Source organism: Macrobrachium nipponense, chromosome 24, assembly GCF_015104395.2.
Source record: "Macrobrachium nipponense isolate FS-2020 chromosome 24, ASM1510439v2, whole genome shotgun sequence".
NCBI lineage: Eukaryota > Metazoa > Arthropoda > Malacostraca > Decapoda > Palaemonidae > Macrobrachium > Macrobrachium nipponense.
In genome coordinates, this window is record NC_061091.1 from 72,661,148 (window position 1) to 72,676,560 (window position 15,413).

The 15,413-nt window shown below is 42.6% G+C and overlaps 1 protein-coding gene across 1 annotated transcript in view; it reads right to left on the minus strand.

Moving 5' to 3' along the window:
- Positions 1-860: 860 nt before the first annotated feature.
- LOC135203512 (heterogeneous nuclear ribonucleoprotein U-like protein 1) overlaps positions 861-15,413 on the minus strand; it is a 354,027-nt gene continuing 339,474 nt past the window's right edge. The window contains exon 6 of the mRNA XM_064233247.1: positions 861-1,127. Coding sequence (XP_064089317.1) covers positions 861-1,127 — 267 coding nt within the window. The remainder of the gene's footprint in view (positions 1,128-15,413) is intronic.

The following is a 15,413-nucleotide window of genomic DNA, read 5'->3' on the forward strand; positions in this document are numbered from 1 at the left end:
GCATTAGAACAAAGTGCAAGCGTAAGCCTGTCTTTCATAGGCTTATGCCCGGGTAGTTTCTTCTCTTCCTCAGTAATGTACGTCCGACTAGGCATTTTTTTCCAAAAAAGGCCAGTCTCGTCACAGTTGAAGACTTGCTGAGAACTATAGCCTTCCTTGGTTATCATCTTGTCGAACGTCTTAACAAAGGCTTGGACCACTTTCGTGTCCGAGCTGGCAGCCTCCCCATGCCGCACCACCGAATGGATGCCAGTTCGTTTACGAAATTTCTCAAACCAACCATGAGAAGCCTTGAAGTCTGGGGTTGCCTTCGATTTCCCTTCTCCTGCATCGTCTTCAGCCTGAGCACTCAGATCACCGAAAATGGCGCTGGCCTTCTGGCAGATTGCCATCTCGGTTATCGTATCGCCAGCGATTTCCTTGTCCTCAATCCATACGAGAAGCAGCCTTTCCATCTTGTCATGCACGTGGCTCCTCTTGTTGGAAAAAATAGTCACGCCCTTGGAAGGTGTAGCTGCTTTGATGGCTTCCTTCTGCTTAAGAATGGTGCCTATCGTCGACGGATTTCGGCGGCCTATTCCTTAGCAATCACACTAACCGCATGCCAGCCTCATACTTCTTGATTATCTCCATCTACGTCTCCATAGAAAGCATCCTCTTCTTTCCATGCAGGAGGATGGTGGTGAGTCTACTGAGCTGGCGGCGTGCGAGTTTTAAAATTGCTCTCGGCGGCCCAGGCGAATCTCGGACTTTACAGTGCACCCTTTTGCGACCTGAATTATTTTCGTACACAGGAGCAAAAAATTCTTCGTCTTTGCCTTCGTAACCTGGATTTTTCTTATGTAGGGGTATGGCTGTACCTAAATTGGATACATTGAAAGTTTCTTGAGAAATACATTATCAAAAGCAACACTTACAAACATAAAAATATGTAGTTTCCAAGCCTTCCTAAAATGAATACATATTTCAAACCATACAAAAAGCAGTTCACAATGGAATACTACTTCAGATTCTGTCGTGTCTGAGGCCCCTGTGACCCCAACAACTCTCTCTTCCAGAGGGATCTGACCAACAAATCTATATCTTGACTTGAGCCGGAACGACGGATGCTCTAACCCAAAGTTCACCTGTTGGTAATAATAATCCACTTAGCCTCATTTGAAATAGGTACATAGTGTTGAGTTTAATGTGGTGAAGCATTCAATTTCTCTCTAAGGCCTAGAAAAAACAATTTGTTGTGAATAAAATAACAGATTACATATTATTGAGCCAAACTCACTGGACTGTAATTTTACCCTGTACCACAGACTTAACTTAAAATGCAGAGCCCCTACACTTCCCAGGCAATTCAACATCCTTTTAATCAAAGGAAATATGAAAGTCCTTGAACATTTTAAAATACAGATAGGTTATTAGTTACAATGAGATAAACAGGAGGCAAATATGTTTAGATGTACTAATAAGAAATATAATGGCAGTTCAATAGCTTAATGATTCACAAAAAATAGCATAAAAAAATGGCAAGATAGGTAATATATAAAAATTCCAAACTTCTCTTAAATAATTTGACATTTTTATAATGGAATAAAATTTTGTATAAACTACTTACCACACAATTACATAACTATAGTTTCAACTCACACAGCAGCTAAAATTTTGAAATTAACTGGTGCTTTTTGTTTTGTTTTGTTTAGGTTTAGTTTTTGTTTAGCCCTGCCCACTTTTGGGGAAAGAGAACAACTACGAAAAAAAAAGGCGCTTCAATTTTTTATTGTGCCCGTATGTCCTATGATTTAGTAATTAGTTACTTGGGAAAGTACGTATATATATATATATATCATTACAGGGGCGGTCCCCGGGTTACGACGGGTCCCGGCTTACGAACCGTTCCGAGGTTACGACGCTTTTTCTTAAATATTCATTGAAAAATCCGCCCTGGGTTACGACGCTTGTTCAGGTTACGACGCTGATGCTTCCGACGCTCCGAGTTTACAACGCTTTAAAAAAATTCATACTATGATAAGAATCCTTTATAGTTTAGCACAGTTTCTCTCTCTCGCTCTCTTTATATTTTCCGACGAAAATAATCACTAATTAGTGTATTTTGATGTTTATTTTCATGACTAAATACATTTTTTATAATACAAAAATGATTTACTAATTTTCAAATATTAATTTTGATTAATACTGTATTAGTAAGTTTAATAAGTTGAAATGATATCACATAATAAAAATAATATTTCTCTCTCTCTCTCTCTACTACAAAGATGTATGTTTTTTTGTATGATAAATAAATGATTTACTATTTTCAAATATTAATATTAATTTATACAGCAATAATATCAATTCATTAAAGAAAATACCATAGTGAATTAGTAAGATTTTAGCTTATATTTAAAAAATTATGGAAGAATGAAGGAAATCCCAGTCTTCTTCAAGTAACTTCCAGTAACCTTTTCTCGAGATGCAGGTACTAAAACTGTCAGATATCAAGTTCTGTGACAGCCAGGAGGGGGAAGAGCTGCAGTGTTGCAATCATGTGGTCCTGAAATTTCCCCCCCCCCCCCCCCCCCCCCCCTCTCTCTCTCTCTCTCTCTCTCTCTCTCATTTACTGAGACTCGAGATTTTTTATGTACTTGTACTATTTGTTTTTTAATACTTTTCAAATAATAATAATAATAATAATATAATAATAATAAAATAACTGTAATTACAAAATTCATATGTGATAGTATTTTAAAGAAATACAATACGTACTAATCTATCCATGTCACTTTTAATTAAGGTTAACTCTCTCTCTCTCTTTTGCCACACAAGATAATAATGTGTCATAGTGGTAACTCACTCCCTTTCTTTCGCTGGAAGCGTTATAAGTATTTTTTGAGAGAACAGAGAGAGATAAACACTCTCTCTCTCTCTCTCTCTCTCTCTCTCTCTCTCTCTCTCTCTCTCTCTTTTTACTGAGATGAAAGAATTTTTATGGTACTAGTATGTAAAATGTTTATTGATAATTTCAGATATTTAATAATAATAATAATAATAATAATAATATACAACTACCTAGAGGAGACAAACACCATCCCCCACCAACAGAAAGGCTGCAGAAGGAAGTGTAGGGGCACAAAAGACCAGCTCCTGATAGACAAAATGGTAATGAAGAACAGTAGGAGAAGGAAAACAAACCTAAGCATGCATGAGAAAAAAAAAAGCCTTCCGTTTGACATAAATACCACACACATGGCTAATAGAATGCCTGAAAATATATGGGCAGAGGAAAACATCATCAGCTTCCTCAAAAATACAATGCGCAACTGGAATACAATACTTACAAGCTCTGGAATAAGACTAGCAGAGGTTAATATCAGGAGAGGGATCTTCCAGGGCAACTCAATGTCCCCACTACTCTTCGTAGTAGCCATGATTCCCATGACAAAAGTACTACAGAAGATGGATGCCGGGTACCAACTCAAGAAAAGAGGCAACAGAATCAACCATCTGATGTTCATGGACGACATCAAGCTGTATGGTAAGAGCATCAAGGAAATAGATACCCTAATCCAGACTGTAAGGATTGTATCTGGGGACATCAGGATGGAGTTTGGAATAGAAAAATGCGCCTTAGTCAACATACAAAAAAGGCAAAGTAATGAGAACTGAAGGGATAAAGCTACCGGATGGGAGCAACATCAAACACACAGATGAGACAGGATACAAATACCTGGGAATAATGGAAGGAGGGGATATAAAACACCAAGAGATGAAAGACACGATCAAGAAAGAATATATGCAGAGACTCAAGGCGATACTCAAGTCAAAACTCAACGCCGGAAATATGATAAAAGCCATAAACACATGGGCAGTGCCAGTAATCAGATACAGCGCAGGAATAGTGGAATGGACGAAGGCAGAACTCCGCAGCATAGATCAGAAAACCAGGAAACATAAGACAATACACAAAGCACTACACCCAAGAGCAAATACGGACAGACTATACATAACACGAAAGGAAGGAGGGAGAGGACTACTAAGTATAGAGGACTGCGTCAACATCGAAAACAGAGCACTGGGGCAATATCTGAAACCAGTGAAGACAAGTGGCTAAAGAGTGCATGGGAAGAAGGACTAATAAAAGTAGACGAAGACCCACAAATATACAGAGACAGGAGAATGACAGACAGAACAGAGGACTGGCACAACACACCAATGCACGGACAATACATGAGACAGACTAAAGAACTAGCCAGCGATGACACATGGCAATGGCTACAGAAGGGACAGCTAAAGAAGGAAACTGAAGGAATGAAAACAGCGGCACAAGATCAGGCCCTAAGAACCAGATATGTTCAAAGAACGATAGACGGAAATAACATCTCTCCCATATGTAGGAAGTGCAATACGAAAAATGAAACCATAAACCACATAGCAAGCGAATGCCCAGCACTTGCACAGAACCAGTACAAAAAGAGGCATGATTCAGTGGCAAAAGCCTTCCACTGGAGCCTGTGCAAGAAACATCAGCTACCTTGCAGTAATAAGTGGTATGAGCACCAACCTGAGGGAGTGATAGAAAACGATCACGCAAAGATCCTCTGGGACTATGGTATTAGAACGGATAGGGTGATACGTGCAAACAGACCAGACGTGACGTTGATTGACAAAGTCAAAAAGAAAGGATCACTCATTGATGTCGCAATACCATATGACACCAGAGTTGAAGAGAAAGAGAGGGAAAAAATGGATAAGTATCAAGATCTGAAAATAGAAATAAGAAGGATATGGGATATGCCAGTGGAAATCGTACCAATAATCATAGGAGCACTAGGCACGATCCCAAGATCCTTGAAAAGGAATCTAGAAAAACTAGAGGCTGAAGTAGCTCCAGGACTCATGCAGAAGTGTGTGATCCTAGAAACGGCACACATAGTAAGAAAAGTGATGGACTCCTAAGGAGGCAGGATGCAACCCGGAACCCCACACTATAAATACCAACCAGTCGAATTGGAAGACTGTGATAGAGAGAGAGAGAGAGAGAGAGAGAGAGAGAGAAAAAAAAAAACTTTAATTGAAAAATTCATAATGGTCGTATTTTAAAGAGATGAAAATGACCTTTCCATTTCACTTGTAAGGATAATTCCTCTTTCTTACTGAGATGAGAGAATCTTTATGGTAGCTGCACGTGTTTATTATATTTTCAAATAATGATATATTAATAATAGAAGTAGTAATAATACGATAACTACTTTCAAAAGAAAATTCTTCCCTTTGTCTTTTTCTGTATCAATTACCCCACCTCAACTCCAGTGACACTCGGAGCTTAACAATGCCATACAATGGTCAACGAATTTAATGGTTTTATGTAATCTCTCTCTCTCTCTTACTGAGATGAGATCATTTTCATGGACATGTATGTAATAAGTTTATCATTAATATTTTCCAATAATAATACTATTAACTGTAAGTACAAAATTCATATCTGAGTATTTTAAATACAATAATCATTCCATTTCTCTCTATTAAATACTGTAAGGACAATCTCTCTCTCTCCTCTCTTCCTCTCTCTCTCTCTCTCTCTCTCTCTATCTTCATCATCTCTCCTCTCTCTCTCTCTCAAGATACTTGTCATACATTTGGTGTTTCTATTTCTTCCTTTTATCTCTCTCGCTCTCAGCAAAAGAATTGATAGACAGACAATGATAATTGCACAGTCCTCTCTTTCTCTCTTCTCTGCACATGAAAAAAGTAAATTAGTGATAATTTTAGAGATACGGCCCTAAGAAAAATTGCAAATTAGTGAAATTTTCCCTGTGGACATGTTTTCAAGAACGTCGTTCCGGCTTACGACGATTTTCGGGTTACGACGCGTCTTAAGAACGGAACCCCCGTCGTAACCCGGGGACTGCCTTATATATATATATATATTATATTATAATTATATATATATATATATATATAATATATATATAACTATATATATATATATATATATATAGATATATAAAATCAAATTTGGTTTTATATACAGGCAGGTAATCCCCAGTTTACGATGGGATTCCATTCTTGAGATGCTTCGTAAGCCAGAAAAACTATGGAACATCATAAAAAATCCTAAGAAAACCTTACTTTGAATGCTTTGGTTTTATATACAGGTAATCCCCAGTTTACGATGGGGATTCCATTCTTGAGATGCTTCGTAAGCCAGAAAAACTGTGGAACATCATAAAAAATCCTAAGAAAACCTTACTTTGAATGCTTTGGGTGATATTGAGAACTATGTAAACTGCATTTTTATTGTGTTTTTCCATTAAAAAACGCCTTCAAATATTGATTACTGTATATAATCATGTGAGGTTTGATAGTTAGATAAATTTTATGACCTTAAATTTTGCGATTGAACATTACAGGTGGTATAGGCTAGTTTTGGAGAAGTGCAAGAGTTTGGCACTATGTTAAGCCTAGGCTTTGGACTTCCGGAAAACAGACAATAAATAAAAATCACAATTTTTGGAAGTAAATTATATTTTTCCTAACTATACAAACCTGAGGGCTGGCATGAGGTGGGCATGAATGTAAAGGACCTCAGGTTTGTATAGTTAGGAAAAATACAATTTACTTCCAAAAATTGTGATTTGTTCCTACACGATATACAAACCCTTGCTCCTTTACATAAGGAAGACTCACTGATTGGTGGGAGGAATATGAGTGAGCCTCTATAACTGACTGGAGTTCTACACACCTAGGCCACTCTTCCTGGTCGTAAGAGCGAGGAGTGCCCTGTCTCTGACAACTTGATCGGAGTATAGGAGCTGCATGATCAAGAGTCAGACTTCTGGGCCTTTTTGAAATGAGTGAGGAATCGTAACTCATCCAAAAAATGGGCTGTGAAGAATATTTAGAGTTGGAGGCATTAATGCAAAGTTCTGGGAAGGGTTTGCATTATTACCAGTCTCCTTCCTCCCCTTGCTAGAGGAAGGAGCGGGATTGCTTCTATGATTCTGATAAGAAACATAAAAAGGATGGTGTATGCGTAAGCTTACCGCATCAATTGTCCGACCAGCCAGTGTAACTTCGAGTCCTATCCTCAACCTGAAGGAAGAGGAGTGGAAGGATGATGTGGGGAAGGTGGAGAGGCCAGTCACTCTCGCATCCTTCTTACCTCTAGAGTCAGACTTCTGGGCCTTTTTGAAATGAGTGAGGAATCGTAACTCATCCAAAAAATGGGCTGTGAAGAATATTTAGAGTTGGAGGCATTAATGCAAAGTTCTGGGAAGGGTTTGCATTACCAGTCTCCTTCCTCCCCTTGCTAGAGGAAGGAGCGGGATTGCTTCTATGATTCTGATAAGAAACATAAAAAGGATGGTGTATGCGTAAGCTTACCGCATCAATTGTCCGACCAGCCAGTGTAACTTCGAGTCCTATCCTCAACCTGAAGGAAGAGGAGTGGAAGGATGATGTGGGGAAGGTGGAGAGGCCAGTCACTCTCGCATCCTTCTTACCTCTAGAACTGCACACTGTAGGCGAGATGCAACTTGTCCTCTTGAAGGAGCTGGGTAAGCAAACACAACCTGCAAGCATCCACCACTGGTCCAAGGATATGAGGTTCTAAGGACCTGTTGGCAGGCCCAAAGGGAAAGATAAATATGATCGCAATGAGACCTTATCTATCTTCCTGACCGACATATTCTTTGGAGTGATGACAAGTACCCATCCACTGGGCTATCCAACTGCAGAGAAGTCTCTCATAGTCTCGTAATATTCCGCAGTGGATAAAGACACTAACACTCCATGGTGGGTGTTGATCCTTGTGGGTACAGGAACACGTCAATAGGACAAAGTAATGACTGATCTGGATCAATCAATGCAAAATTCACAGCATAGCTCATGATGGTCTCAGACTCTTCAACTGCTGCCGACTGACTGCGCTCAGTGTGAGGTGAGCAGTCATGCATCCGAGACGTAGTCACATGACACTTGCCTTTTGAAGGGTTATGCCGAGAAACCATACAAATCGTCTATCTTGTTCGCCACTGATGTTGGGAGACGAGGAGATGATTTCTCAAGGCATGCGCCCATCAAACGATAGTCAATTGCCTTCTAGAGACTGAGGTCCCTGATGGCAAGACAGAAGTTCTCATGGTAGTTGAATCTCAACTAAGGAGAAACAATACTATATGCCAGTGAAAGACTAAGGTGAATGCAGACCTACGTCTTCACAGCTGAATCGAGAGAAGTTCTCTCTCAATATTCTGAACGTAGAAAAAGTCCAGTCAATGACACCAACCAGTGAAGACAACTTTAATCCCTGTTGTTTTACAGGACCGAAAACGCTAAACTGCTACTTCATTGCTGTTCGGTGAGAAGTCGGAGTTTGCAATGAAAGCGGAGCACCATTCAGTAATGAAAACACAGGGATTGTACTGCCTAAAGAACCGCTTCTCATGGGCTGGATCAGGGAGGACATTTCTATTACTTAGAAGTAGAGCTGGCAGGGTGGGGAACAGGTGAAGTCTTCCGTTATTCATCTACAAGTCGGGGTGAGCAAAGAAATTGCAAACCTACGAATTATGAGATGTATTTAGAAGACAAACTCAGATGTCTGAAGAAATCATTCTGCATTATCACAACGGCAGGTGCAATGAAGCGGAAGACTAAACTACAGACTTCTGTTACGGTGAGGTAAACAGAAAGATGATGAGTCTAGTGAGATATCTCTGTCTGAAAATTTTTACGTCATAGGGCGATGCAGGAAATATGGTCATACACGTATGCGAGAATTCCAGCCAACCAGAAACCTAAGTCTGTAATTGCTGGGCAGAGATTCGATTTGGTAGTCAATCATCGCAGAGGAGGAGAGACAAAATCCAAACTAACTATCTCGGAGAGCCTGCTGTTCTGGCTGCGGCAGGCAAGGCTGGCAGCCAACCCGTACACCACTTGCTCTCGCTCACTTGTCATCCTGAGTTGCCAGGTAATCCATTCCATGAAGAAATGCGTTTGGCTAGAACCATCAAGCGCAAGAAAATATGCTGAAGCATTTGCATTTCAACCGAACTGGGAGGGAAGAACCCCGTCCCATTTGGTGAATGCAAATGCTGTGGTGTTGTTGTACACAATACCACTAGTATCTCAAAATCGAAGCCGGTAACTCTTGGGAGGCTTGCAAGGCAGTCCCGAGCTGTAGTTCAATTAAGAGAAGATACTATTCGTCTTAAGGCACATACCCATAGAGTTAACTACAGTTATGTGCATACACCTCAGACAATTCAACTGTTAACAGAAGCATGTCGCGAGAGAAATATATACCGACACCTTTTATTTAGGTGAGCGAGTCAGAGACTTCTGGACATGTCCAATTTAGCAGTTCTCTGGTATCATAGCACTACTACTAGAAATAGTGCTAAAGAGGACACATTTCACGGAGCGACACGGCTTCCTCGCCCAGAAATAGATTTTTCCTACGTCAAAATCCCTTTTGTAGGTTCCTGTACATAGACCTCCAGCCTAAATTTTCTTCCATTCGAGGAACAAGAATAAGGACTGTAAGCCGGCCTCCTTCATTCTCTAATGAAGACAGCGAAGGTGAAGTTTTCCCGAATGAAGACTTCTATGGTGATAACAGGATACCGAAGTGTACTAGTTCAAGCCGAACTGGATGTTCCCAAAACAGTACCACTGGAGAGGCATTCACACTCTCGGTGCTATCCATCCTAAACGGATTGACCAAAAACAGTCTCTCGGGTTCAAATTACGAGGAGTAAACTCCACCAAATTCCTCTTATTTCTTTGTTTCATTCTGGTATAACCAAGAAATAAAAGGGAAAAAAAGAAAGGAGGACTGACTGTTATTGCCCGTTCTTCTCTATCCCAGGGGTGACCACCTACTGAGGTGACGGACCGTCAGGTCCATCCAGGCTGAGCCCCTCCCGAGATATTCTTCCTTCAGCAGCAGTACTTCCTTCGAATGCTAGAAATTCCAGGAATTAATGGCTTAGCGAGACTCCTGAGTTCGTAACAACAATTACCGAGAATGTGTCTCGACAGTGTGTTTGGAAATTACAGGAAAACCAAAACACTACAGAGACACCAGAAATTCCAAGGAATTCGAGCATTCGGCGAGATTCCTTATTATTGTAGTAAAAATTATCAGAAATTCTTGTCTCACCTACTCTGGACCATGGTCTCGCCCAAGTGTTTGCAGATCATTAAAAGACAAAATCACTCGGAGAGTGATAGAAATTCCGAAGAATTTTAAGCGCTCGGTGAACAACCCCCCCCCCAAAAAAAATTTTGTCAGACGATCATCGGATGGTGGTCCTCCCGATTCCCGTAGAAATCAAGGAACGTCCGGAGAAAACTTTTTCCCGAGGAGGGTTACGAAACTCATACTGTAGGCAAAACGCCTGCCGCCACCGTGACCGTCGTCTGGGTGGGGCTGAGCGTGCACCTGACAGGAGAGAGCCGATACCATCCTCCGACACGTCCCAGTCTTCGTCGAGGCCGAACCTCTCAAGAGGACTGAAGGGGGAGCCCACACCGGTCTCTGCGTGCAAGGTCCAGCAGGACCATCACGTGAACAGCGGTGATGGTCACTCCGTGAGTCTAGGAAAGCGTCATCGTCCTTGCCAGCCCCCATGATCTCCCCCAACCACTTGAGCATATGATCTGTTTGGTCCTAAGACCGAACCAGGCTGGTGGCCAGACCGTAAGAAGTGCATTCATCACGGTCACTCCTGTTCACCTCGTTCCTCCCGGTGTAGCCCGAGGAGGTTGAAGAAACAGGTGAGGGAGACCTGATGCTCCTACCCTGCCTACTAGCAGAACCAGTAGGCTGGGAGAAATGCAGGCGATCGCCAACCCACTGTGGTAATCGGGCTGCAGGTCTGGATCAGCGGTCTCCTTGCGGAGAAGTGCCAGGGGAGGACTGCAAGCGATCACAGACCCACGGTGGTGATCGAGCTGCAGGTCTGGACCAGCGGTCTCCTTGCCTAGGTGAATCGGCGGGACGAGCAGCCAGCTCCTCAACTAACACTTCACTGACACTCATATCATTCACACTGTCCAATAGGAATCTAACAGATGTCCTTAACTGAGCCTCAGTACTCACTACTAGACCAAACTTTTGGTCACACCTTGATTCAAGACTGGTGATGGGGTCTGGGTCAGAAGCCTGGTAGCCTTACGGGTTATAGGAGTAGGTGGTACAGCTGGAAGACTAGGAATGAGAGACAATAGAAACAGGAGTACAGATAAGAGGAACATTAGTACAGTAGTGCCTCAGGTTACGAAATTAATCTATTCCAAAGAGGCCTTCATAACCTGATTTTTTCGAATTAGGCAATTTACATGTAGTAAATTGCCTAATTCGTTCAAAGCCCTACAAAAACCACCACAGTAAATTTTATAATAAAGCTAAATTGACCAATAAACAATTAAACCTTAAACGCCGATTGGACGTATTATACGTCGACATAAATTGTCTGTTGGGTGCCGATTGGACGTATGGTATGTCGATATAAAAAGAAAGATGACATTGTTATGATACAATAAAGTTTCATACATACTTACCTGGCAGATATATACATAGCTATCGACTCCGTCGTTCCCGACAGAATTTCAAATTTCGCGGCACTCGCTACAGGTAGGTCAGGTGATCTACCCCGCCCTGCTCTGGGTGGCAGGGCTAGGAACTATTCCCGTTTTCTAATCATAATCTCTCTTCCACCTGTCTCCTGCGGGGAGAGCTGGGTGGGTCTTCAATTGTATATACTTGCAGGTAATTATGTATGAAACTTTATTGTATCATAACAATGTCATTTTCATACATTCAACTTACCTGTCAGATATATACATAGCTGATTGACACCCTTTGGTGGGGAGGGCAAGAGACAGCTAACTAACTGACTAGACAGGCGTAAACAAAACATATGTTGTAGGTATAAATAAACCTTAGTTCCTACCTTCTTAGATGGAAGACTTCGTGGCTACTGCCTAGGAGTCTGCTTCATCTCAAGAACCTTAGCGAGATAGCGATCTGTGGCCAAGAATTCTTGTGGATCTGTCGATGGGGTCTCTTCCACTTACTCGACAGAATCCTAAATGGCGTTTGACAATGGGAGCACATCCGCTTATATGCCAACACGCACTAATTTTAAGGAGCACACAACCAATCCCGATCACCCGATCCTAACCCGTGTTAGTTCTAAGATTGCCTAGAGTTATCCCCAAACTCTTTGCAAAACAACCAACCAAAACTCGAAAATCATACATACAAAAATAACAAATTTTTGTACCCTCTAATAGTCAGATGTCACTCGATTTCAAATAAAGAGAAGTGAAGGCCGCCTGTGCGACAACTGACACTCCCATCCACCGAAAACCTGAGAACACATCCGACAAGAGGGTTACGTACATAATTTTAAGGATTGGTGCTTTCTCCCTGTTTACCCAGAACACCGTCCTGTGCTGACACAAACCGGACCTAACGAAAAGCATTTATCATACGTAACTCGTACGTCTTTTAAATAATGGGATGCAAACACAGAGTTGCATCTCCAATAAGTTGTATCCAAAATGTTCTTTAGTGACATATTTCTTTGGAACGCCACCGAGGTTGCGATTGCTCTAACTTCGTGGGCTCCCACTCTTAGGAGATTAAACGAATCATCTGGACACTTCTTATGAGCCTCTGTGATAACACTTCTCACAAAGAGGCTATGCGTTCTTAGACATTGCTCTCTTGGGGTCTTTCACTGAGCACCAAAGACTTTTCTGCGAAACCCCCCAACTGCTTCTTCCTGTCCAGATAAAATTTTAGAGCTCTAACTGGGCACAGGGATCTTTCTGCCTCTCTGACCCACCAAGCTAGAAAGTCCTTTAACTTCGAAGCTCCTGGGCCAGGGATTCGAAGGGTTTTCATTTTTGGCCAGAAAAAAGGGACTGAAATGAACAAATTGCTGAGTCTCCTTTGAAGCCAACTCTTGATTCAAGGGCGTGCAACTCACTGATTCTTTTTGCCGTTGCAAGAGACATCAGAAACAAACACTTTCTCGTGATATTACGGAACGAAGCAGTGTGAAGTGGTTCGAATTCATCTGATGAAGAAAGAAATTTAAGAACCACATCTAAGTTCCAGCTTGGAACCTTAGGTTCGCGTGATTTAGATGTTTCGAATGAACGAATGAGGGTCGTGCAAATCCTTGTCATTCGTTAGATCTAATCCTCTGTTTCTAAAGACTGCTGAGAGCATACTCCTGTACCCCTTAATAGTTGGTACCGAGAGATGCGACTCTTGTCTAAGAAACAGAAGGAAATCTGCAATTTCGGTCACAGAGGTACTGGAAGAGGACAGCTTCTTCGACCTACACCAGTTTCTGAAAACTTCCCACTTCGATTGGTACACTCGTCTCGTAGATGATCTGCGGGCTCTAGCAATTGCATTTGCTGCCTGCGAGAAAACCTCTCGCTCTGACGAGTCTTTCGATAGTCGAAAGGCAGTCAGAGCAAGAGCGGGTAGATTTTGATGGTACCTCTCGAAGTGGGGTTGTTTTGAGCAGATCTATTCTGTTTGGAAGAGATCTGGGGAAGTCCACTGTCCATTCCATCACCTCTGTGAACCAGATTTGAGCTGGCCAATACGGAGCGATCAGAGTCATCTTGGTTCCTTCGGATGCCACGAATTTTCTGACTACTTCCCCCAGAATCTTGAACGGGGGAAAAGCGTAAACGTCTATTCCTGACCAGTCCAGGAGAAAGGCGTCTGTTGCATAAGCTCGGGGATCCTCCACCAGGGCACAAAATGTATCTATCCTTTTGGAGAGGAATGTGGCGAAAAGATCTATTTGAGGCTTCCCCCAAAGCCGCCAGAGGCTCTGACAGACTTCTGAGTGGAGTGTCCATTCTGTGGGAAGGACCTGGAATCTCCTGCTCAGTCTGTCCGCTCTCACATTCCTCTCCCCTTGAACAAACCTTGTTAGAAGAATTACATTCCTTTGGTTCGCCCAAATCAGTAGATCCCGTGCCAGCTCGTACAGAGCAAAAGAGTGCGTCCCTCCTTGCTTCTTGACATAAGCCAGAGCTGTCGTATTGTCCGAATTTATCTGCACGACTTTGTCTCTGACTAAGTGTTCGAAGCTCTTTAGCGCCAGGTGAATTGCTAAGAGCTCTTTGCAATTTATGTGCCATGACACCTGTTCTGCCGACCAGGTGCCTGACACTTCTCTGGGTCCCAATGTTTGCACCCCAGCCCGCCTCCGAGGCGTCTGAAAACAATGTCAGGCTTGGGTTCCGTACTTGCAGGGACACTCCTTTGTTTTCCTTTAGTGGAAGCAACCACCACTTCAAATGGTGTTTTATTTCTTCCGATATTGGAAACGTATCCGATAGCTGACCTGTCTTCCAACTCCAACTTCTTCTTAGGAAGACCTGAAGCGGTCGAAGATGTAATCTCCCTAGGAGAAAGAACTGTTCGAGCGAGGAAAGGGTTCCCAGAAGGCTCAGCCATTCCCTCGCCGAAGTGCGCTCTTTCCCTAGAAAGTTCGATACTGTGGCACAGCCTTTCTTTAGTCTTTCTTGCGATGGAAAAGCTCGAAAACCCCGAGAATCCATCTGAATCCCCAGATAAACCACGTTCTGGCTGTGGGGATCATCTGAGACTTCTCGAGGTTCACGATCAGTCCCAAAGACTTTGTCAACTCCAGTGTTATTAACAGGTCCTCCAAACACTGCTTTTGAGACCTGGCTCTGATGAGCCAGTCGTCCAGGTACATTGAGACATTTATCCCTTTCAAGTGTAGGTGTCTCGCTACATTTTTCATCACGTCTGTGAAGACTTGAGGAGCCGTGGACAGGCCGAAACACAGGGCCCTGAACTGATAATTTCTGACCTTCGAACATAAAATCGAAGGTACTTCCTCGACGAATGGTGGATCGGGATGTGGAAGTATGCGTCCTGAAGGTCTATGGACACCATCCAATCCCCTTGCCGTAGTGCTGCAAGGGCTGAGGCAGACGTTTTTCCATGCTGAACTTCTGTTTGTTCGACAAATTTGTTCAGCGCACTTACGTCCAGTACCGGTCTCCATCCCCCCGAGGCTTTTGTTACAAGAAACAAGCGGTTGTAAAACCCCGGGGAGTTGCAATCCAGTACAAGTTCTATTGCCCTTTTTTCCCACATCTGTTCCACCATTTGCCGAAGAGTGTCCGTCATCATCTGGTCCCTGTATCTGGCGGACAATTCCCTCGGAGATGTTGTCAAGGGAGGAATGTCCTTGAATGGGATGCGATACCCCTTCTGATGATCGACATCGTCCAAGTGTTGGCTCCTAAGTCTTTCCCAGGCTTTCACAAAATACTGTAGCCTGGCTCCTACGGGTGTCTGGAGGACGGAAACTCTCACTTCCCTTTCTTAAAGGCAACGG